The 24,017-nt window shown below is 42.2% G+C and overlaps 1 protein-coding gene across 1 annotated transcript in view; it reads left to right on the top strand.

Annotated features, from left to right (window-relative positions):
• Positions 1 to 205: 205 nt before the first annotated feature.
• Positions 206 to 24,017, top strand: part of LOC139638497 (nesprin-2-like) — a 45,113-nt gene continuing 21,301 nt past the window's right edge. The window contains exons 1-5 of the mRNA XM_071512641.1: positions 206 to 296; positions 2,278 to 2,444; positions 16,425 to 16,587; positions 21,125 to 21,312; positions 22,487 to 22,637. Coding sequence (XP_071368742.1) covers positions 231 to 296; positions 2,278 to 2,444; positions 16,425 to 16,587; positions 21,125 to 21,312; positions 22,487 to 22,637 — 735 coding nt within the window. The 5' untranslated portion in view covers positions 206 to 230. The remainder of the gene's footprint in view (positions 297 to 2,277; positions 2,445 to 16,424; positions 16,588 to 21,124; positions 21,313 to 22,486; positions 22,638 to 24,017) is intronic.

Here is a 24,017-nt window from a genome sequence, read left to right as displayed (position 1 = left end):
CTCTCCCTCTCTCTCCCCGCTGTACACAATCCCAAATAAACACAAATCCAATAACAGTAATCTTGAAAAAAAATGTGGCTTCTTCTCCGGCTGCATCTGCTTATTTAATTTCTGTCCTCCACCGCTCTTTGTCCCAGGTGTCTCTGCGTAAACAGGAGATCGCGGACCGTCTGAATGCCTGGATCATCTTCAACGAGAAGAACAAGGAGCTGTGTGAGTGGCTGACGCAGATGGAGAACAAAGTGGCGCACAACTCCGACCTGAACATCGAGGAGATGGTGGAGAAGCTGAAGAAGGTAGGGAGCTGTAGCGTGCGTCTGTCAGCCAATGACACGCTTCCATTCAACACCACCATTGTGATGACAATAGATACTTAACACCTGTTGCAATGGCTTGAAGATTGGATTAACTTTACTTCAGATGTTTAGATGGCTGTGGTTGTCAATCCCATCATTGCGCTCCCTCTAAAATGATCAAGGTCTATTATGTGGAAGTTTTAAAGCAAACACACCCAGAGACTATACAGGCCAAAACAATGAACTAAATTAGAAAACTTCAGCTACACTCAGGCTGCCTATGCTGAACGATCAAGTCTAGAAATGTATTGAAAAAGACTTTTACAATTTCCAGTTCTTGAAAGTTTTGGGAATTGGACAAACCCGCAAAACCTTTTTTTAAGCTGCAACATGCATGACTTCACACTTGTATAGTGGTGAAGAATAAGCTTCAGCTATACAGTGATACGGCCTGGTCTTATTACCCAGGCACTATCAGCACACATATAATATACTGTAGTTATGCGGTGTTCGGTATAAATATTGAACACAGGCCACAATCTTCAAATCTTCAAATCTCATCGCTTCAATTACAGTCTGGAAAAAGTAGAGAATTTTGAAATAGAAAATGCACTTTGGTTTCTGCACTTAAAGTTTCTTCATTCATTTTTTCACATACTGTGTTCAGTTTGCTACTTAATTCAAGCATTGCAACAGAGTTAGCTTCCTTCTGCGCTAAGCTGGGACATGTTGGGACGGGGTGGTGCAGGCGGTGGGACGGGACGGGGTGGTGCAGGCGGTGGGACGGGACGGCCTGGGCTTTTCAGAAAGCTGTGAATTGAAAGAGACGACAGCTGTTTCGGCCCCAGCAGGGCCACGCGGGTTTGTTTTGTGTCTAACCTGGCCCCTTTCATTTGTTATGGTGTGTGGGGGGGCGGGGGTAGGGGGGGGGGGGGGGGGGGATAGTCAAGGCGACTGCTGAAACTTATTGCCCCAGTGGGGGGTTTTAAACCTTTTCAGCCTCTGGAGCTTTAAATGTAGCCTTTTGCTCTTAAGAGTTTTGTCACAAGGATTATTACTTCTGGCCAACCTCCAAGTATCATAATTTTAACCTAAAAAGTTGAAACAAAAAGTTATAAACAGGGTTGTAGTGGAGGGTAAACACACCTAAACTCATTTTATTTACCTTTTTATTTCAGGAATATATAGTCCTGAAATAAAAAGATAGATAAAATGAGTTAAGAACATTCATATTTATGAGGTAAATTCATAGTTTAAGTCACAGTAATTAGTTTCAAATTGATATAAGTTATATGAAAAGTGAGTCTTATAAGAGAAAAAGGCATAAATTAATGCTTTTCCGAAAGTGTAATTGATTTTGGTTTATATTGGTGGTTGTGATGCTTTATGATGATGATCGACTGGAGGTCACACAGTTTACTCACCTTTTTATTCACCACTACATTACTGATTATAAACCGAACCCTGCCCTTAACCCCAATCATATATTAATGATAATATGCACTTTATTAATCCCCATAGGGAGGTTGGCTTGCCCCTCTCCACAGGGAGGTCAGAGGTCAGGTTCAGCTGCAGAGCAGCCTCTCTGGAGCTGGGAGGGATTCAGTGTTTTGTGGGTGGATGCTGACTGATGATATGCATGCAGATGAAAATGCATACGAAGAAAATAATACATTTACCAATAATTGCAAATAGGTGAAAAAGGTGGGAGACTGGACTTTGACAAAGCAGATTCTGAAAATATATAAAAAAACAAGTCTCACTTTCTTTCACCTATTTACAATTATTGGTAAAAGTATTATTTTCTTCATTCCATCGACATAAGTTTCCTCCGACCGTATTTTGGTGTTACACTTGTTCAAAATGAAAGGTTTAATACACATATAGCCTACACACACACACACACACACACACACACACACACACACATACACACTCCCCTACCCCTCCGCTCAATCCCATCCTCCTGTTTTCCCATCAGGACTGCATGGAGGAGATCAACCTGTTCAGTGAGAATAAAACCCACCTGAAGCAGCTCGGGGAGCAGCTCATCACCGCCAGCAACAAGACCAAGGAGACGGAGATCAACGACAAGCTGAAGGACATCAACGACCGCTGGCAGCACCTGTTTGACCACATCGAGGCCAGGTAAGGAAAGGAAAGCAAGGAAGGAGGGAGGGAGGGAGGGAGGAAGGGAAGAAGGAAACTTGTGTGTCACCACTGCTAGAACACAGTTTCCGCTTTGCTGATGAAGTGAGACTGATTTTGGTTAAGCAAGGTTGTGTTTTTAGGTTTTTTGAAGCTTATCAGGCTTTTTTCCCACTTTACTTCCTTTGTTTTTGTGTTCCGATCACATCACTGGCATTATGTCTATGTCATTGATCCTCAAGAGGAAACTGGTCCGAGGCTGAACTGTGGTTTATGTGATTCTATTGATGGATAACCACAGGCACAGCCTTTCTGAGTGGTAGTTTGACCATGAGGATTTCCCTGCCAGGATGATAAACGCAGAAGTTGTACTTTGTACCTTGACTGGAACAACTGTTTTATGACAAGTCTTTCTCATAGAGAGCGTTGTTCTTATTCAAGTCAACACTGCGTCGCCACATTAAACTGTGCTGGACTGAAGTCAGCCTAGTTGCAGCAGCATGAGGGGTAAGGTGGATGATCTTTTTTTGAATAAGAGTAGTTTATTTATTGGGGTTAGATATGAATGAAATGCAGAAGAGAAGGTTTTGAAGGTTCAGGTCATTTGGTCAGTATGTGGTTTGAGAGGCGGGGCTCTTAAAGATGTGTAGGATTTTTAAACATCAATATATTATCAAATTGATTTCTGATAGCTTGGTATAATTGGCATCAACAAATGAGGCCATGGTCAAGACGATTGGTCGCCTCTGTCTCACAGGATCAACATGTTGGAAGTGATTTTTCCATCGGTCTTTCATTCCTTCCACCATCTACCATCGCCAGAATCTCTGAAAGCTTTAGCTCTTTTTCTGCTCAGAGAGCAGCGCCCGCTTCCTGTTCTGTTCCTGTTTTGAAGTTCAAATCAAAGTGATGTTGAACTTTGGTAGTACCTTGGCTTGTGTATCTTCCTCCATGATAAAACACCAAAAATCTGTGATTTTCTGTTATCTGTTGCTCCGGTAGGAGCAGGATTGGAGAATTATGTTTCTTTTTCTCTCTCCATTCACTGCCATTGTATGGAGGAACAGTCTGAAAATCACACTTCTAGCACATAAACAAACACCAATAAAGCAGATTCTGACAATATATAAAACAAAATAGTCATGCTGCTGAATTGTGGTTAAGAGAATCGCTTTATTTACATCTGAAGAATTTCTGTGTCACAGTCTAACTCTGGGTGAATTGTTTTTTTCTCCGGAGCACAGCTGTCATTCTACTACTGTAGCTGCAGATTAAAACAGAAAGAGCTCAGAGCCGCCGGGGGATAGACAGATAATATTAATCCATAAATGCAAATCCCATTCCAACACAGTAGGGGAGTGGTTGCTGAATGGAGGGAGAGAGTTGCTGAAATGCCCGTCCACCGGCTTAGTGCCACTCTACCTCTTATCTGCATGGCAGCAGCGTGACGCCATGTGACAGAGGGGCGGGACGAGGCGGACATAAATAAACACTGAGAATGAGCAACACAAGCCGACCCATGGCGGTGAATACTAGAAAGTGGAGGCGATTCTTTTTAGTTCATTTTGCTGTCTGACAAACCACAATGAGGCGTAAACTACCAGTCAAGAGTCTGGACCCACCTGACTGAATGTTCTATGTTTTTCATTCTCTTAAAGCCATTTTGATCTAAAGGCTTCTGCTTAAATGCTTGAAATGAGTTTCTTAGTCAAATATAAATAGTGAAGTTGATCCTATGTATGAATTTCTTTCCAAAGCCTTTGCCTTTCCATCAAGGCAAAGAGCGGCTACTTTAAAGAATCTAAAATATAAGATAGTTTTTAGTTTAAACACTTTTTTGGTCGCTGCATAATTCCATTTGTGTCATTTCATAGTTTTGATGCATTTACTATTATTCTAAAATGTGGAAAATAGTAAAAATAAAGAAAAATGCGTGTGTCCAAACTTTAGTCTGGTAGTGTATTATCGGCTTCATTGTTAATTTGTGTTGGCTTCATGAATTTTAATTATTATTTAGCCAGTTAAATTAACCAAAAACATGCTCTTATTCATAACAGTGGTCTCGGGTGTGGTTTCATTCACACCTAGGAGCTGCTCAGTTTTGAACTGCTGGCCACTGTACTGGTATTGGATCAGCTGGGAGTTCAGTGCCTTGCTCAAGAGCACTCAGCCAGTGTCAGTAAGGGAAGAGAGAGCGTCACTCCTTCACTTCACCATCCTTGTGCTTCTCATTTTAAAGTTGTAGTCTGTGAGATCCTTGTTTTGTTTTTTTCATTTAGTCTCCATCTTTGTTGCTCAGCCTCATCACTGTGGTGTTTCTGCACTGCACTTCCCAGAGATCACCTGTCAATCAAACAGAGTGGGCGGAGCTTGGATTTTCTGTTGATGCAGTTTGAGTTTCTGTAGGTGGCGCTGTTTTCTTTGCTGGGTGTTTAGAACAGTGAATGGAAAAGCTTTCATGAACGGCCATTTATTTAGATTAAAATTTTGCTGATCATTACTTTAATGCTCCCTTGTCAATCAGATGACAATGCTGTGAGCTTCACTTTTGGCTTCTCTGTACACCTGATGCTGTAATATTAATCTTCTGCCTGCAGTCTGCATCGGCGAGGAGGTTCAGATTTGATTTTCCTCGTTATGTAAATGTTCTCACCGCTAACGAGGCTCATCTCAGAAATGAGGCTCATTCATTAGCAGGGTTTTGACCTTATTTGTCTCCATCAGGAATTTTGTTTTCCCACCGGCGAACAGAACAGTAATTAATACCCGCTCTGTCCTTCCTGTGCTGTGTGGGTTGATATTTACCGGGGAACGCTTCTAAGTTAATATTCCATAATGGCTAATAAAATGGTAATAATAATAATGAACATAAATTACTTATATACATATACACATATATCCACATGCATAAATGCATACATATATGCCTGCATATCAATTTGAGAGAAAAAATAAATAGATAAATAAATAAAAAAAAAAAAAAGGAAAGAAAAAAGGGTGTACAGTCTCACTTGGTAAATGTCAAATTTATGAAGATAGGATATCAGGTCTTGATTCCAAAAATGTAAGAAATGAATCCCATATTTTATGAAAAATATGACTTTTTTGTTTGATTGTGTAAGTAAGCCTTTCAATCGCTATGCAAGAAGAAAGCTCATTAATCCAAAGGTTCAAAGGTGGACAGCAAACACTTTTCCAGTGTCTGGCAATAAGACGTTTTGCTTGTATTAAGCAAAAGTTAACCAACTTAGTTTCATGAGTTCTTAGGGCCAATGCTTCTGGAATAAGACCAAGAATACAAATCTCTGGGCGTACAGGGATTTCTTTGTGAATGATGGTGGAAACTGTGTTGATTATTCCTTTCCAAATGTCTTGCGCTCCAGGTTTTTATGAAACTGCTCTATTTTTAGTAGATGGCGGATTCACAAAATCCAGAAGGCAATTTAGATGGAACTGAGCTGAACTGAGCTGAACTGAGCTGAACTGAGCTGAACTGAGCTGAACTGAGCTGAACTGAGCTGAACTGAGCCAACCTGCAGCCTGCGCTACAGTGGAATGCTTTCTTGTAGCCAGATGGGTGAAGTCAGTGCGTGTTGTGGTGTGGTGGTGGTGGTGGTGGGTAGGGCGGGGGGGGGGGGGCTTATCCTCTATGAGAAGGACTGACTTAGATATGCCATATGGTGGCTGGCCGCTCCCTCTCTCCCCCCCATCTCCGTTTCTCTGTCAATACTAATTTAAAGGAGCTTTATTGGCATCACTGTCAAAGATTAAAGTAATAATCTGTGACATTTTCATCTAAATAAACGTCTATCACCGATTGATACAACACAACAGTGATTCAACCTATGTCCCGTTCTTCAAAGCTTTTCCATTGTTCTGAACTCAAACTGCATCAAGGAAGAAGACCACAGCGACGACTCACAGATTTTTTTACTTTAAAAGTATTGCTGAGTAGTTTACACTATACTGTAATGTCAAGGAATCATATCAACAACATACATAGAGATGATTAAGCTGCTGTTTCTCTCTTGTTTTTCTCAAAGCCGCTGTGTTCTGAGAAATCTTTAGGAAAAAAAAAAACCGCCCCAATCACCCCACTCCTTTGTTAGGGGAGGTGGCTAAACTTTGCCAAAACATACCAGCAACTCCCATTCCTACCATCAGACCAAAAAGGGGCGGGGCCATGACGCTGAGTGACAGAGAGGGCGGAGCCACGTTGGCCCAGCCATGTGATACACGGCGGGTCGAGGGCGAGGGTCTTTAATCTGACTGACGGGTCGTTAGGGCCGAGGTGTGCCCTCTGTCTGTGACAATGTGGAGAGAGAGGGACACAGGAGAGAGAGCAGTGGGCCTGCCCCACCCCCCCACCCCCCCCACCCCCACCCCCACCCCCCTCAGGGACTGACGAGCATAACAAGGCTAAGCCTGTTAATGAGCTGCTGCTGAGGCACGAGCCGCTGCTGCCAGACAGTGAGCTGCAGTGTGATGGAATGTGTTGTGGTCATGCTCTGGTTTAACCTATATTGTTAAAATTACACAAAGTACACGTGAAATTTCTCTCATATTAATTAAGATTAAACTATTTCACCATTTAGATTAGAGCTGTACAATTGATCGAAAAAAAATATCAACTTCTGCAATTTCCAAATCACAGAGGCTGCAATTAAGTACTTTTAAATTTTTCTAAACAAGGTTTTTCTTTGGTCCATGAATCAAAACCTCACACTCAAACTCTGTAAATTCTGCACACTGAAAATCTATTTAACAAAACCACTTTTCTTTAAACAATTTGAAAGTTCTAAAAAAAAAGATTTATGACAAGAAAAACTATCTACGTAAATTGTATTCAAGACCAAAATCTTTCAAATCAAATCAAGAAAATAGGGTATGGAAAAAGTATGGAGTTTTGAAATTGAGGCTGTGTAGGAACCCTGACCCTTGGTGGCCAGCAGGACTGTGCTCCAGCTCCCAGGTGTGGATGTGTCCACCTATATGAACGTGAAGCAAGGTGGAGCTGAAAAAAGGAGCCTGTGCAAAACCCCTTACTGGATTTGAGTCTCAAGATCCTCTGCTGCAGTTAGCGGTGTGTGAGGGGATGGAAAAAACCCCTCTAAGCAGATAAACCTGGGGGATGTCTGTCCATATCAGTCTTCACAATCTGCTTAAGCATTGTCATGTCTGCACTGAGCAACTGTGCATGTCTTCAGGTCACCGGAGCGGGTCGTATGGCAGAGTCACCAGGGTGCAAGTAGAGAGTGAAGGTTCAGAGAATTGTCTCATTTACTGGAGTTCTATTGGCTCAAAGTTATGATGACAAATGCAAGTTGTTTATGTGATCCAACGCTTAACAACACTCCCTAACTTCCACTATAACCTGAATATTTCAGTTTTTTTCTTTCAGTTCCTCATCTCATGCATCGTCCTCTTGCCCCTAAATCACTCCCCCACCCATATCTTCCTGCCATACACAATCATTCGAGGGACAGGAATGTTTGTTCATATTTGGGCAATATGAAATGTTTTGACCCTTGCACTCCTTACTATCAGTTGTTTGAATCTAGAAGTGTAAGCTTTTTCTGCCAATGCAATCCTGAAATGCGTCAGACATTACAGCGATCAACATCATAAGCAGAAGCATGAAATTAAGAACATAAACCCTAAAATAAATAGGTCATTTAAATAATATCTATATCACTCATACCTTGAGTCATGTAATGTTTAAACTCTTACCTAGAGTTAAAGCACTAGCTGAATGCTTTGCATGTAATCAAACAATGCATTAATGATTAGCTAGAAACCTTCTTCCCTATATGAGGAAGAAAGGCGTGTGTGTGTGTGTGTGTGTGTGTGTGTGCGCCTGCCTGCCTGCCTGCCTGCCTGCATGCTATCTAGGCAACAGGTGTCTCGGTGTGTTTGTGTGTGTGTGTTGGTGGGTTAAAGGTAGAGCGAAGGCTAAAAGTAGCTCAGTAGATCAGTGGGCCCAGGTCTGACTTGACCTCCCAGCAGCCTTTGCGCGGCGTCCTGTCAGCTCTGCTCCACATCAAGCCCGGTGCTGCTCAGTAATCCAGCCGGCTGCACACGCTCCAACACCCACACCACAACAAGGTGATGGGGTTTATTTTTGTTTTCTTCAGTCTGAACAACAGTGGAAAAAGCTCACTTTGTTGAGTTTTTGTGTTTTGGTTCATTTAGGTTCAGACTGACCCACTGAAAATGAACCGGGACTTGTACTGGACAGCGTGTGGCAGCCTGTCATCCTGATTCCAGTTTCTGTAACTTTTGCTAAGCATGATGGACTTGTCTGCATGAAGAAACAGCTGAATATGAGCATCAGTCCAGACTATAGGGCTGCAACTAACGATTATTTTCATTGTCGATTAATCTGTCGATTACTTTCTCGATTAATCGATTAGTTGTTTGGTCTATAAAATGTCAGAAAATGGTGAAAAATGTGGATCAGTGTTTCCCAAAGCCCAAGATGACGTCCTCAAATGTCTTGTTTTGTCCACAACCCAAAGATATTCAGTTTACTGTCATAGAGGAGGAAAGAAACCAGAAAATATTCACATTTAAGAAGCTGGAATCAGAGAATTTACTCAAGAAATTACTCAAACCGATTATCAAAATAGTTGGCGATTAATTTAATAGTTGACAACTAATCGATTAATCGATTAATTGTTGCAGCTCTACAGTCCAGAATTCATTTTGTTATTCTAGGCTTTCCAAGCATGAGCATCACATTCATCATATCAACACGGAGTAAAGAAGTGAAGTGAGTGGATGTTCTCACTCGTCGGTCCTGCGGTGATGTGTCACATGTTTGGACAAGCGCTGATGGGAGTTCAGGAGAGAGAGAGAGAGAGAGAGAGAGAGAGAGAGAGAGAGAGAGAGAGAGAGAGTCCAGAGTCTGTGATGACGGCGGCGGTCCTCATCCTCAGCCTTTGTCTGCTTCTCGCACCACTAAGTTGTGGCAGATGACTGCTGGGGTTTGACTTTGCCGGGGGATTAGACGGGTTGACACTGGCTCTCTGCTCGCCTTTGTCCCCCAAAACAAACCGGGTGCTCCGTCACCCTGGCCAGCAGCTGCCGTCTGCTGACACCGGCCTTTGTGCCACCGGTCCTTCAGCCTAAAGCCACCATGCCCCCCCCCTCCTCCCTCCCAGCCTCCGCACTCCTCATTGTCTGAGTAAGATGCACACGAGGCAGATGTTTCTCTCTCCAGCCTCCTCCTCCTCCTCCTCCTCCTCTTCAAACCAGGAGTCGATGCATTTGCAAATAAACTTCCTTTATGTTGTTATGTTGTTTTTTTTCTAAGTCTCCGTTTGCCAAGCCATTCATTTCAAGTGCAGCCTTTACACATTATTTAGTGTTATAGCACCTGTGTAGTTTATTGTGTGTTGTTCTTAGTAATTTTTGTGTTTGTCTGATGAGCGCCCAGAATCTAATTGCCCCTCTGAGATAAATAAAGTCTACTGAATAGACTTGAATGTTGTTTAGTGTTTTAAGAACTGGCGGCTGACCCAAAGTGCTCATTTACGACCGCTTGTCTCTCCGTTGGAGTGGCCGTAGATCAGGTCGCCATGGTGACGATGCCACGCTTCTCTAAGAACTCTCTCGTGTTGCCGGCTGCTCTGTTGCCACGGTGATTTGTGAAGTTTGAACAAGGGATCGTGAGACGGAGAGATGGAGTTGTCTGAGAGTTTTACGTCAAGGGGTGTGTGTGTGTGTGTGTGTGTTTTGCACGTGTGTGTGTGTGTGTGTGTGTGTGTGTGTGTGTGCCCTCCTGCCGCCTGTGTGTGTGTGTGTGTGTGTGTGAGTGCATTCGTCATTTACTGAAAGTGGAAGAAAATGGACAGTATGGCAGTTAAGTTGAGTTATGGATTTGGGTGTTTTTAAATATCCCTTTCAAGCTACTTAATGAAGTCCCTATATGGATGGATGTGTGAATGTGTGTGTGTGTGTGTGTGTGTGTGTGTGTGTGGGGGGGGGGGGTTGTTTACTGAAGATAGGGGACAATAGACGCTAGGGCTGCAACTAACAATTATTTTCATTGTCGATTAAGCTGTTGATTATTTTCTCGATTAATCGTTTAGTTGTTTGGTCTATAAAATGACAGAAAATGGTGAAAAATGTGGATCAGTGTTTCCCAAAGCCCAAGATGACGTCCTCAAATGTCTTGTTTTGTCCACAACCCAAAGATATTCAGTTTACTGTCATAGAGGAGTAAAGAAACCAGAAAATATTCACATTTAAGAAGCTGGAATCAGAGAATTTTGACTTATTTTTCTTAAAAAATTGCTCAAACCGATTAATCGATTATCAGAATAGTTGGAGATTAATTTAATAGTTGACAACTAATCGATTAATCGATTAATTGTTGCAGCTCTAGCTGTGATGGCAGTGAAGTTGAGTTATGGATAAGTTACGTTTCAAGCTCAGTGATTTCTGAGAAGCAGTGTCACTCTGTAGGACTGAAGAGTGGAATACAGTTGCAATCTGTTATATCCCAAGCAATGATGTATATACAGTGTGTGTGTGTGTGTGTGTGTGTGTGTGTGTGTGTGTGTGTGTGTGTGTGCACGCGCTATGTGTCTGCCTTTCTTTTTCAAAAAGCAAAAAAATACCGTGCTCAAGCCTGAATTCGGTACGTATAAAACTTTGGGAAAAAGTCATCTTTCAGTGTGTGAAACCTTTCTTCTTCTAAGGTTTTCTGTTCTTCTTTTTGCCTCTTTGTCCGTCTCTCTTCTCCCTGCCTGTCTGCCTGTAGCAGCTTTGACCAGGCTTCATCATATATTATTATTTGCTGTTTTGTCTGAATGGGAGGAAGGTGGCAGATGTAGGTGTTTCCAGGCGGTGGTCCCCCCCCCCCCCCCCTCCCGCTGGGCCGGGCTGTGTCAGCAGCCTCTGTAATGGCCAATCGTATCCAATAACAGTAACAGCAATAGACAGCTGCACCTGTAATCTCCTAAAGACCCAGACTAACTTTAATGGGCTTGTGCTCTTCCTTTGTCTCCTCCATGTCGACCCTGTTGGTGCAGGACGGGGCTGATAGATCATTTTGATTTCCAGCAGGTGAAATATCTACTTTTTCTACTCTTTCCAGTGACTCAGAGCAAAGATTGTCTTTCACTTTTTTTCCACACACATGCATGCAGACACACACACACACACACACACACACACACACACACCAAGACACACTTGAGCCCTCTATCTTAAAATCGTGATCTGTGCATTTTCCTTTTTTAATCAGATATTTTCTTTATCCTTTTTTTTTAGCGCTAAGATACACTTTCACATTGTATTTAGTGTTGTATATTTTATAAATCATACTTCAAATAGATCTCTAATTCTTCATTATAGTCATAGAGAGTTTTAAGGTTGTTATTGTTGTTTGTGTCGTGAGGAGTTTCGTTAATGATCGGCTGCTCAGAGGAAAATAGTTCTGTCTTGAGCCTGTGTGTTGCTGAGGAGCGGTGACATGTCAGAGTGAAATCTGCAGTTATGATAAAAGTAATTAGTCTTTAATACTGGATGAGCCAAAGCTTTTATTCCTCAGCTTTTCTCCTCTTAAAGTCATAACACCCATCATATCAGCTCCGTTCCAAAATGAGACATATTTTTAAAAAAGTGACACACAAACTCTCAAACAGAATGATTAATAGCACAAATAAAAAGAAAATTGCACTTTTTAGGAAATCAGATATCTTAGGTGTTTGGTTGATCAGAGATGATATCACTTTAACAGACTGGATCCTGTATATTTTAAAGAAATAGAATGATGAACTTCAGGTTATGTTTTTGCTCCAGAATGGACACACACACTACCAGTCAAAAGTTTGGACCCACCTGACTGAATGTTCTATGTTTCTCATTCTCTTAAAGCCATTTTGATCTAAAGGCTTCTGCTTAAATGCTTGAAATTAGTTTCTTAGACAAATATAAATAGTGTTGATCCTATGTATGAATTTCTTTCCAAAGCCTTTGCCTTTCCATCAAGGCAAAGAATCTAAAATTTAATGATTTGTTTAAATGTTTGTCGTCACTGCATAATTCCATTTGTGTTATTTCATAGTTTTTATGTCTTTACTATTATTTTAAAATGTGGAAAATTGGAAAAATAAAGAAAAATGTGTCCAAACTTTTGTCTGGTAGTGTAGTTGTGCAAATGAATTCTCCAACTGGGGAATAAGGAACTCTTCTGCTGCATTGCTTCCATGTACCCAGAGTTAGAATGGATTTGAATCCTTGAATGAACCTGTGTGTGTTATCCATCCGGTGAGGCAGAGGCTGAGGCTGTGAGAGGAGGAGTGAGGAGGCAGGATGGAGAGAGGGGAGGAGGGGACAGGCGGACTGCAGAGGGGGGTGTGTGTGTATGTGTGTATGTGTGTGTGTGTGTGTGTGTGTGTGACTGCTCGCTAGCGGATGAACCAGCGCCATGGAGTAGCCTCCTCACCAGCCTGTAAGTACCGCTCGCCCCGATCCCCCGGCCCTGATCCCGGCCAGCATGGGACTGAACAGGCAGCCGGGTGAAAGGGGAGCAGATCGGGTGTTGTGTCGCGTCTGTGTGAAAGAGAGAGAAGAAGAAGAGGAGGGAGGGAGGAAGGAAGGGGGGAAGAGATGGAGAGCGAGGAGGAAGGGGGATGGGCTGGGCTTTGTCGGTGCATGCAGGCAGGCAGGCAGGCGGAGGAGAGGAGAGGAGAGGAGAGGAGAGGAGAGGAGAGGAGAGGAGAGGAGAGGAGAGGAGAGGAGAGGAGAGGAGAGGAGAGGAGAGGAGAGGAGAGGAGAGCCGTGTCCTGCAGCGGGAATTCAGGTCGCCGCCTCGGTGTGGGGGTATTTATGCGGGTGGCAGCGTGGACGGCAGGTGTGTGTGTGTGTGTGTGTGTGATGAGCCTTTTAATGTCCGTCCACGATGGCTCCGGTATGTCTGAGCGTGTTGGATGTTACTGTCTCCCCCCCAGATTCCTCCGCTATCACACATCCTCACATGGCTATACATGCAACCGAAAGCTACTTCAGCTCACACCTGCATGTGCACACACACACACACACACACACACACACACACACACACACAGAAACACACACGCAGATTCCTCAGCGATCCTTACCGAGCCAAATATAGCACAGGTACATTACCTTCCTGTTCTGTTTCTGTGTTATTGCAGAGTGGTGAAGCATCAGCATCAGAATTAGAAATTCTTAATTGTCTGACTCATTGAGACACAAAATAGTCTTCTTCTTCACACATATTAATCATTGAACACTGAGAAATAGAGCCGGTATGCAGATTTTACATTTGAAAATGAAAGTATGTAAATGTTGCAGAGCAGAGCAGCTGGTCAGTGTGTTGTGTTTTCTGTTGATGTTTGTGTTAAAACAGCAGCTTGTTGCCTGTGTGTTGCATCAGCCTGCTGCTGGTTAACATGGACCGCTCACCTTGAACAGTGTCTAAACCAGCATGGGATCTGATGCGGTCAGTGGCAGAGCGGTGTGCTGTGCAGGTGGGATGGGAGTGTTCTGGTGTTAAGAGCATTTTACAGTTGAGCGCAACGTGAACGAAATGTGAAGCGCAAATGTAAAAAAGCACCGGTGCTTATATTTAAGTTGAGTTAGCAGAGACAAATAGCATCAGTTTAACTGCAGAGACGCTATTTTCATTAAAGTATAAAATGCGCTTTAGTGTTTTATGAACATGCACACACACACACACACACATGAGGATGGATTTAATAGCTTACTAACATATGACAGTAAGATAGAAAACAGCAGTGGTGTCTAAATCAGAATGACGTTTAGTAACCTGCAGCATCATTTGATTCATGTCAAAGACAAGGTTAAAAAACACAATGTCAGTGTTGCAGTCATACACACACACACACACACACACACACACACACACAAGCTGAGATATATGCTAACCTACCACATAATACTGTGATGAAGGGGTCAGACAATGTCCATGGCATACACACAAGCGTGCCTGCACACACACACGCACGCACACACAGACTCATTTGTTTGGTGGAATGCTCTGAGTCACATGCCGGTGCAGTGTCTCCCTCTGTGTGTGTGTGTGTGTGTGTGTGTGTGTGTGTGTGTGTGTATTGTGTCGGTGCGTGCAGCAGAATGCAGTGATGTAGGTCACTGACCAGAGAGTTGAACTGGAATGCTGCAGCTCCAGTCCGCCTCCCAGACTTCATTCAGCAAAACAGTCAGATGTAGGTCAGCCTCGGCCATAATGGCTCCTGTTGTGTCATGTGGGAGAATGATAGTAGCACTTCCCACACTTATTCGAGACACAATACTACAGTACAGCTTAATGAGTAGAGTAGAGCTGATCGATTAATCGGTTTGAGTAATTTTTCTAAGAAAAATAAGTCAAAATTCTCTGATTCCAGCTTCTTAAATGTGAATATTTTCTGGTTTCTTTACTCCTCTAGGACAGTAAACTGAATATCTTTGGGTTGTGGACAAAACAAGACATTTGAGGACGTCATCTTGGGCTTTGGGAAACACTGATCCACATTTTTCACCATTTTCTGTCATTTTATAGACCAAACAACTAATCGATTAATTGAGAAAATAATCGGCAGATTAATCGACAATGAAAATAATCGTTAGTTGCAGCCCTAGAGTAGCGTAAGGGGTAGAGCATAGTGTGAACACTGCTTAAAGTGATGTTGAACTCTGGTAGTATCTTGGGTTGTGTATCTTCCTCCATGATAAAACCCCAGAATCAGTGATTCTGTGATCTGTTGCTCCAGAAGAGGAGACTGGAGAATTGTGTTTTTTTTTCTCTCTCCATTCACTGCCATTATATGGAGGAACAGTCTGAAAATCACACTTCTAGCACATAAACAAACGTGAACAAAGCAGATTCTGACAGTATATGAAAAAACTATTCCTGTGGCCCAATTGTGGTTAAGTGAAGGAAACTGATGCTGATGGAACGAAGAAAATAGCCGCCCATCTAAAATGTGTGCGCTCATGGTACTGTAGGGGCTTAAAGTGTCCTAATTCTGCCATGTGACACATCTGATGCTTTCTAATGATGTTGAACAGTAAAAAGCTGCATGGAGTCACATTTTTTCAATTCCGATCTGGACCACAGAATCAGACCCTGAGGCATGAGACCTCCATCCTCTATTTGTTTATTTGAACGCTCAAATCAGAATTTGTAAACAGGCAGGAGTGTAGGTACAAAAACAGATGTGATATCTTTTGTTACTTCCATGCATGTCACTTGGACATCGCTGTCAGCTCGTATTGGTATCAGATATGTAGCCTGGTAAAACCATCCTGATCACGTGACCTCACATTCTGTTTCGCTCCACGGATCAGTCTGGACTTCTAGCCACATCGATTTCCTGATATTACAATGTAACCGGGCCAATCAGGGACTGCTTCGTAGTTGATGACGTGAAATACAGGCCGCCGCTGGCAAAACAGTAATGGCGTCTCCCGAAGCAACGAGCGGTAACGTTAACGTTGGTAGAGTAAACACAGCCATAAGTGCAGTTATTGCAGAAATAGACTCAATAACAATTAAACAAGGACAAGAGTGTGCACTAGCGGAGTTTCTCAGGCAGAGTTTGTCAAGGCAAGTGCTCTCGCCCACTGAAAGCGATGTGGGCGGCTAGAAGTCCAGACTGATCCGTGGAGCGAAACAGAATGTGAGGTCACGTGATCACGATGGTCTTACCAGGCTATCAGATACGGGTCGTATTATAGAATAGATATGAACAGTCATCCAAAAGAATCAGGCATGAGCAGCAATTTGGACTTGAGCATGAAGGCCTGTGGTGTGAACGTGGCATAAGGCACCAGAAGAAAGAAAGCTTCTGGTTATCAGAGGCGTTAGCATAACAACCAATGACAAGTTTTTGGTTTTAGGGAAATTATCAGTTGGAACACATCTTTGCCCAGTCAAACTGATTGAAACTTCATCCTGTATAATACAAGCTTCTTCTTCCCCAGGGTGAGGAAGCTGAAGGAGACGCTGGTGACGGTGCAGCAGCTGGATAAGAACATGAGCAACCTGCGGACCTGGCTGTCCCGCATCGAGGCGGAGCTGGCCAAGCCGCTGGTCTACAGCGTCTGCCACAGTGACGAGATCCAGAGGAAGCTGGCCGAGCAGCAGGTGGGTGGAAACACCTGGGGCAGCCAGGATGGGTTTGATTTGAAAGAGGTGTTTCACCAGTAAATTACTCAATCATGAATACAAGTATTAAAGTGGTTTAACATCTGATAAATAGAAAATCAGACTCAGGGCCATATTTACTAAGAGGCAAACTAATTACTATCATGTGGGAAAACATAATGAGCTCAGCTTTCTCCGGTATAGTGCCTGATATATTAAGTAAGTAAGACTTAATTTATATAGCACCACAAAGTGCTTCACACAAAGAGTGACAGCAAATTCTGCATAGAAAGACCGACAACAATTTGTTAAAAGAACACAATAGCAACCAAACATAAAATATACAGAAAGAAGTTAAATGGAGATGATAAAAACAATAAGCTAGGATAAAAAGATGAGTTTTAAGACGCTGTCTAAAACTTTTAAGACCACTTACGCAAATCAAGTCAGTTGCAGTTTTGCAATTAGAATAACCAAGGTGAAATATTCTACTTTACCGCTCTTTCATCTTTTGTAAAGCACTTTGTAACCTTGTTTTAGAAAGGTGCTAAATAAATAAAGATTGACTGATTGAACAGAAGAGGTGAGTGCACGTGTCGACCAGGGGAAAGTTGTTTTAACTTTGCACAGGTGAAAGAGCAAACTGTGAAATCCCCACTGTGAAGCATCTTTGAGGGTATTTACTAGGGCAGGAAAGCTTCACTCACTCACTTTTCCTACCCAGATTCCCCCAGTTGTTCTATTGATTCAAACCGGTGGCTGGTCACAAACCTGCATCTCAGATCTTAATGCTTTCCCTGCCCTGTTGTGGCCCTGAGCACAATGACTGAGGAGTGAAGAGTGTTGTGTGCAGGGCCTCGCAAAGTAAAGTCCCAGCAAGCTGCAGAAAAGGCTTTTTGTGGGGCTGGAAGCTGTGATGGAGAGATGTGAAATGGCCTGTGTGTCAGGAGCAGAGGGTCCGCTGTGCAGAGGAAATGGACTTTAGTCTGCTAGTCCATTTTTAGTCTGCTACACCACTGCTTGTATGAACAGAGAAATGGTTCAGAATATGAGAGCAGGTTGACGGGACAGAAAAGAGGAACAGTCATTATGTTCAGACAGCAGGCAAATCAGATTTGTTTTCCAAATGTGATCTTTAAGGCTGACTGTCCAATGTCCACTGTTCATTGTAATTTGATTGATTTAAGTGATCAGATTGGATTTGTGTTTGCCTGGGTCCAGACCTTTGACTCCGCCCACTCCACTGAGTTGACTGATTCTGGTCTGGCATCGTGACATGAAGCAGCGGTTTCTCGGTTGAAAAATGATCTGTCCAACGAGCGCCGGGGGGGGGGGGACTAACGGTTAGCCAATCAGCGCCACGGGCGGGACTAACGCCGTTGTCAAGCTGTTGTCAAGCTGTGTGCTGGAGCCGGAATGTATATTCAGGAGTAATAACAACCATGGCGACCAGTATAGACAAGATAGACGCTGCTATCGAGGCTGTTTTAAATCCATTAAAAGTACCAATTACTTTGAAATCTGAAATACTTTGTTTTTACTTCGCTCCGTGTCTTTGACGACACGGAGCGAAGGTGGTGTTGTCATGGCTACGCATCAGTGTCGACTTAAAATGACGTTAGATTCAGGCGGATACGTCGGTCTCTAGTGATTGGTTAGGGAAAATCGAATCCCACTCCCCCACGGAAATCGGTTAGAGTGGAGGCAATGTCAGACTGAAGATGGAAATGGAGTGGAACGAGTTGACAATTCTGTCTGATATCAGGCAAGATTTGTGTGGCATTATAATCGCAACAACGCAGGCGTCCGCACGCTGACCAAGTGTGTGTTTTCTATCCAACGACTCTGGGCGCTAGCAGTAAGCTAATAACATGGAAGTTTGGCTGTTTCTTGTTCTGACCTCGCCTGGTGTCCAGCCCCCATGGATCTCAGTCTTTAGCACTTTTTGAATTTGCATGGTGATTCATAGCCGCCTGGACGCAAGTCTATCCACCGGCTGTTATTTCGGACAGATACTGTCCGACACACCTGACACACCAAAATGCCAGCGCTGGCAAAGGAATTGGATGATAGCAAGCTAGATTTAGTGATAAAAGCTTTATGGAGACACAACAATAACAATGCCATTAAGTTTTTTAAGGACTGATGAAATTGTAAAATCTAGCTTGCTATCATCCAAGTTCCTTTGAATGCTTTTTAAATCTGACCTATGTTTTTTGCTGTTCAGACTTAAAAAAAAAAAAAAAAAAATCTAATTTGAGCTGCCTGTCTGAACGTCTGAACACAGCCAGAGAGACCAGTACTTAAAGGAAGTGGGAAATGGTTCCAGTCGTGAAAGAGAGAGAGAAAGAGAGATGACTGACAGGCAGAAAAAAGGACATAGAAAGAGAATTGGAGAAAGAGAGAGAGAGGGAGGAACAAGCCGGAGAGCCACACAGGCTGAAAGAGAGGAGCCTCTCCTGTCCTGCTGTTCCTGAGAAAAGGCTGAAGTCTTGCCATTAGTGGATGAAGGAAGGCTAAAATGACTCCTGTATGGACGGGCTCTCCACGCTTCCATCTGTCGCCACGGCAACCCAGAGAGTGCTAACTTTGAACAAACAAGCGCTAACAAAAGTGCTGTCAGGCCCCAGGGAGTGAGCCTCGCACACACACACACACACACACACACACACACACACACACACACACACACACACACACACACACACACACCAAAAGAAGGAACTGGCGTCGGGCAAGGCACTAATCATCCAGGTTGCTGCAAAACTCTGTGACTGACAGCGAATGACTGAAAAAACATTAAATTACTGACAGTGGTATTGGAGGACCATTAACCGTTGTGTGGATCCATAACGGTATATCATAACACACACACACACACACACACATATGTACGAAAAATAGGTACTGACGTTGATGTGCTTGGAGCAAAGTGCTAATCTAGACTGCTGTACAACTCTGTGACTGACAGTGAAAGCCTGAAGAAACATTCAATTATTGATGACGATGGTATGGAAGAGTACAAACCTTTGTCTGGATCCATAATACAACATTAAACATGTTCCCTTTCAGTCGGTACACTCAGTACAACACATCAGTATGGGGATTGTATCCTTTTTTAGATTGCAACCTGAACACTGTCTGGACTGATGCTCATATTCAGCTGTTTCTTCATGTGTTCTTTAACTGGTTTGAACACCAGAGAAGAAGAGACAGACAAGTTCATCATGCTGAGCTAAAGTTACAGTGACTAGAGTCAGAGTTGTTTTGCCTCTGTCCAATAAACAAGCAACTTGTGTGTCCATATGACTTTTGTTTACAAGTCCTGGTTCACTTGTGAATGAATGAATGAATGAATGAATATTTTATTTTTGTGTCCCTCATGGAACACACATTAACAACAAACCAAACATTCCGGCATGTTAACCCACCATCATCTAACAGCACAATACATAGATATCATCCAAACATAAATATAAACATAAACAAAAAACATAAACATCATCCAAACATAAACATAAACATAAACCTCCCACAAATAACGCTCCAGGAGATATCCCACAATGGAAAAACAGCAAATATACAAACATACAAACATAGCCCCCTAAGCACAAGACCCAATACACAAATCCAAACAGGACAAAATCTGCATCTGCATCCATTAGTGCTAAACACTGTATATTTGATCCAGTTCATAAACCAATAGTTTGCAATCCATATAGAATAGAGTATGAGGAATTTATCTATCATATGTTACTCTTCTCCTCCTATCCCATGTAATTGCTCAGTGTGAACTTAAATGAACCAAATACAAAAAATGCAACAAAGTCAACTTTTGCGCTGTGATTCAGACAAAGGTTATTATTATCGTTAACGAAAACTAACGAAATAACGAAAACTAGGTGTGAAAAAACATTTTCATTAACTGAAATAAAAATAAAAACGAGGCTTTACAAAAAAACGATAATCAACTGAAACTGTATTGTGTGTTTACAAAAATAACTAAAACAGACTAAAATTATAGAGAAAATGTCTTTAGTTTTCGTCTTTGTCGATTTATTTCATACATAAGCCTAGTATTTTGGGTGGATATGAAATCTATCTTCCAATTTTTTTTTTTTTCAATTTTTTTTTTACCTTTTTGAATCTCGCCCCTGACAAATACCCCATATTACAAAAAAAAGACTAAAACTAACACTGAAACTAATAAAAACTAAACTAAAACTAAGCATTTTCAAAAAATAAAAACTGAACTAAACTAGCAAACCCTCTTTAAAAACTAATTAAAACTAAACTAAAACTAAGCATTTTCAAAAACTAAACTAAACTAGCAAACCCGCTTTAAAAACTAATTAAAACTAAACTGAAATTGAAAACGAAAAGTCAAAACGAAATAAATATAAAAAACAAAAACTAATGAAAAAAATGCAAAACTATAATAACCTTGATTCAGCCCACAGAAAACAAACTGTAGGTGTGTGTGTGTGGTCTTGTCAGTCTCTGGTTGTGACCGTGGTGCTGTGTGTCCGGCCTGCAGGACCTGCAGCGGGACATCGAGCAGCACACGGAGGGCGTGGCGTCCGTCCTGACCCTGTGCGACGTGCTGCTCCACGACGCCGACGCCTGCGGCAGCGACTCGGAGAACGACTCCATCCAGCAAACCACCCGCAGCCTGGACCGCCGCTGGAGGAACATCTGCGCCATGTCCATGGAGCGGAGGATGAGGTCAATAGATAATGTTCATTAGTGACTGATATGGACCTGATTTATTATTATTTATTTACCTGTTGCCTCCAGTCGGCAGCCATGGAAAAGTGGTGCTCTGCCTCTCCTTGTATTTTTTTTTAAATCCCAGCTGTTTGTGAACTGTGTGTTTTTCCATGAGTCGGGATGTGAGTCCAAGTATGCTGGCCGGGATTTATCTCGAATTTCTGAGCACTCAGACACAGGACACACACACACACACACACACACACACACACACAAACACAAAAGAGGTGGAAAAAGTACTCAAATCCTTTACTTAAGTAAAAGTAGCAATACCATAATGGAAAAATGCATGCATAAATCCATTAAAAGTAAAAGTTCTGCATTCAAAAGTTTACTCAAGTAAAAGTACAGAAGTATTAGCAGTCCTCATTGTGTCAGAGAGTTAAATTATTGAAGCATTAACCTGTCAGAAGTATTTTAATGTTGTTGATCTAACTGCTCCATGTACTGTTGGGGAGTTTAACCTCTGACAAGGCAACATATTTTATGAGCTTTTGTAAAATTGTAGTTAAGTACAGCATCTCCTCTCCTCTCCTCTCCTTGTCTCTTCTCCTCCTCTCCTCTCGGGACACACACACACACACATAACACAATTCCAATTATTTTGGCCAGTGAGTGTATAGCACAGTGAACTTTGACCCACCTAACTGCCTCTCAAAAGACCTTTTTCCTTCTGCCCGGCTGGTAAATTGTTCTCAGTTGACCTGCATTGGTTAAATAAAGCGGTGGTTCTCAACGTGGGGTCCGGGGACCACCAGGGGTCCTTGGGGGGGGTTCCAGGGGGTCCCCAGCAAATGGATGAATTGTTAAATTTCAGCATTATTTCATTTACAAGAAGTTAACACAGTTAGAGAATATAGACGAATGACTGTTTAGATCACAGTTTCACCGTTATCTCTCTACCTACAATACAGACAGTCATGGGATTCTGGACAAAATCATATCTAACAATAAGAATATTCTCAGATTTGGATCAGAGAGACAAAATCTCATCAAATGGGGGTCCGTGGCTCTAACGTGGACTAAATTAGGGGTCCGTGATATGAAAAAGGTTGAGAATCACTGAAATAAAGGTTAGATAAATAACATAAATAACATAACAAAAATGTATCCCTCTTATTGTGTGAAGGATCGAGGAGACGTGGCGTCTCTGGTGTAAGTTCCTGGACGACTACTCTCGCTTCGAAGACTGGCTGAAGACGGCGGAGCTCACGGCAGCCAACCCCGTCTCCGCCGACGTGCTCTACACCAGCGCCAAGGAGGAGCTCAAGAAGTTCGAGGTGAGCAGAAAACTCTTTTAAGATTTCTTTAAGCGATATTTCACTTCGGCATATAGTGCGCTCACTTTAGCATGACTCATCAACAGCCCGGTGTCCTACCTGCTCATTATAGCTCACTTTGGATAAGAGCGTCAGCTAAATGGTTTCATAAAACCCAACTAGCCCTCTCAACCACCGGAAAACCTAGAAATCATTCCGGTTAAACTTCTGGGAATCTATATATTTGACTCTGGACATTGGATCATGAGTCATAAGTCTAACACAGCGTTTTTAAATCCAGGTGTGTCAAATATCTACCAGTCAACCAAAGGAAATCCTCATGGATGTCATTTTTATGTCTTTTTTTTATGTATTTTAATGTATTAATGTATATTTAGACTAATTTCTCTATTGAGGCTTGGCCCTCAATCATGTTGGGCTGCTATTGGACTACTGCCTTTTGAACACTCTTATGGTGAATTTGACATTGTACTTACCTGTTATGTGATTTTAATTGTATTTTTAGGTACACTGTTTTGTTTATAGTCTCCTTGGAAAAAGAGATTTTTAGTGGGACCACCAGGTTAAAAAAAAGGTTAAATAAAAAAAATTCTCAGACAAGGCCATTGTTGATGTTTTCCACCTGCATCCTAACATATCTTTTTTTCTATTTGAGATGAAAGAACAATATAAAGTTTTGCAGATGAGTAAAGTTTCTACATCTTGTTGCTGCATTCATAGTTTCAGACAGTTTACTTTCAGGCAGTTCAACACATTCACACCCAAAATGATTCGGTTTGACGATGCAACCGCACAAACTTTGGCTTCTCAGAAACCTTCAAAATGGATTCATGTGGTTCTTCATTGATACTCACATGGTTCTTCATTGATACTCACATGGTTCTTCATTGATACTCACATGGTTCTTCATTCATACTCACATGGTTCTTCATTGATACTCACATGGTTCTTCATTCATACTCACATGGTTCTTCATTGATACTCACATGGTTCTTCATTCATACTCACATGGTTCTTCATTGATACTCACATGGTTCTTCATTCATACTCACATGGTTCTTCATTGATACTCACATGGTTCTTCATTGATACTCACATGGTTCTTCATTGATACTCACATGGTTCTTCATTCATACTCACATGGTTCTTCATTGATACTCACATGGTTCTTCATTCATACTCACATGGTTCTTCATTGATACTCACATGGTTCTTCATTGATACTCACATGGTTCTTCATTGATACTCACATGGTTCTTCATTCATACTCACATGGTTCTTCATTCATACTCACATGGTTCTTCATTCATACTCACATGGTTCTTCATTCATACTCACATGGTTCTTCATTCATACTCACATGGTTCTTCATTCATACTC

Source organism: Centroberyx affinis, unplaced genomic scaffold, assembly GCF_046629955.1.
Source record: "Centroberyx affinis isolate AG114_WGS23_722 - 3 ecotype Tasmania unplaced genomic scaffold, CSIRO-AGI_Caff_v1 ptg006410l_1, whole genome shotgun sequence".
NCBI classification, from domain to species: domain Eukaryota; kingdom Metazoa; phylum Chordata; class Actinopteri; order Beryciformes; family Berycidae; genus Centroberyx; species Centroberyx affinis.
Note: the sequence above shows the minus strand (reverse complement) of the source record. Positions and strands in the feature narration are given on the sequence as shown.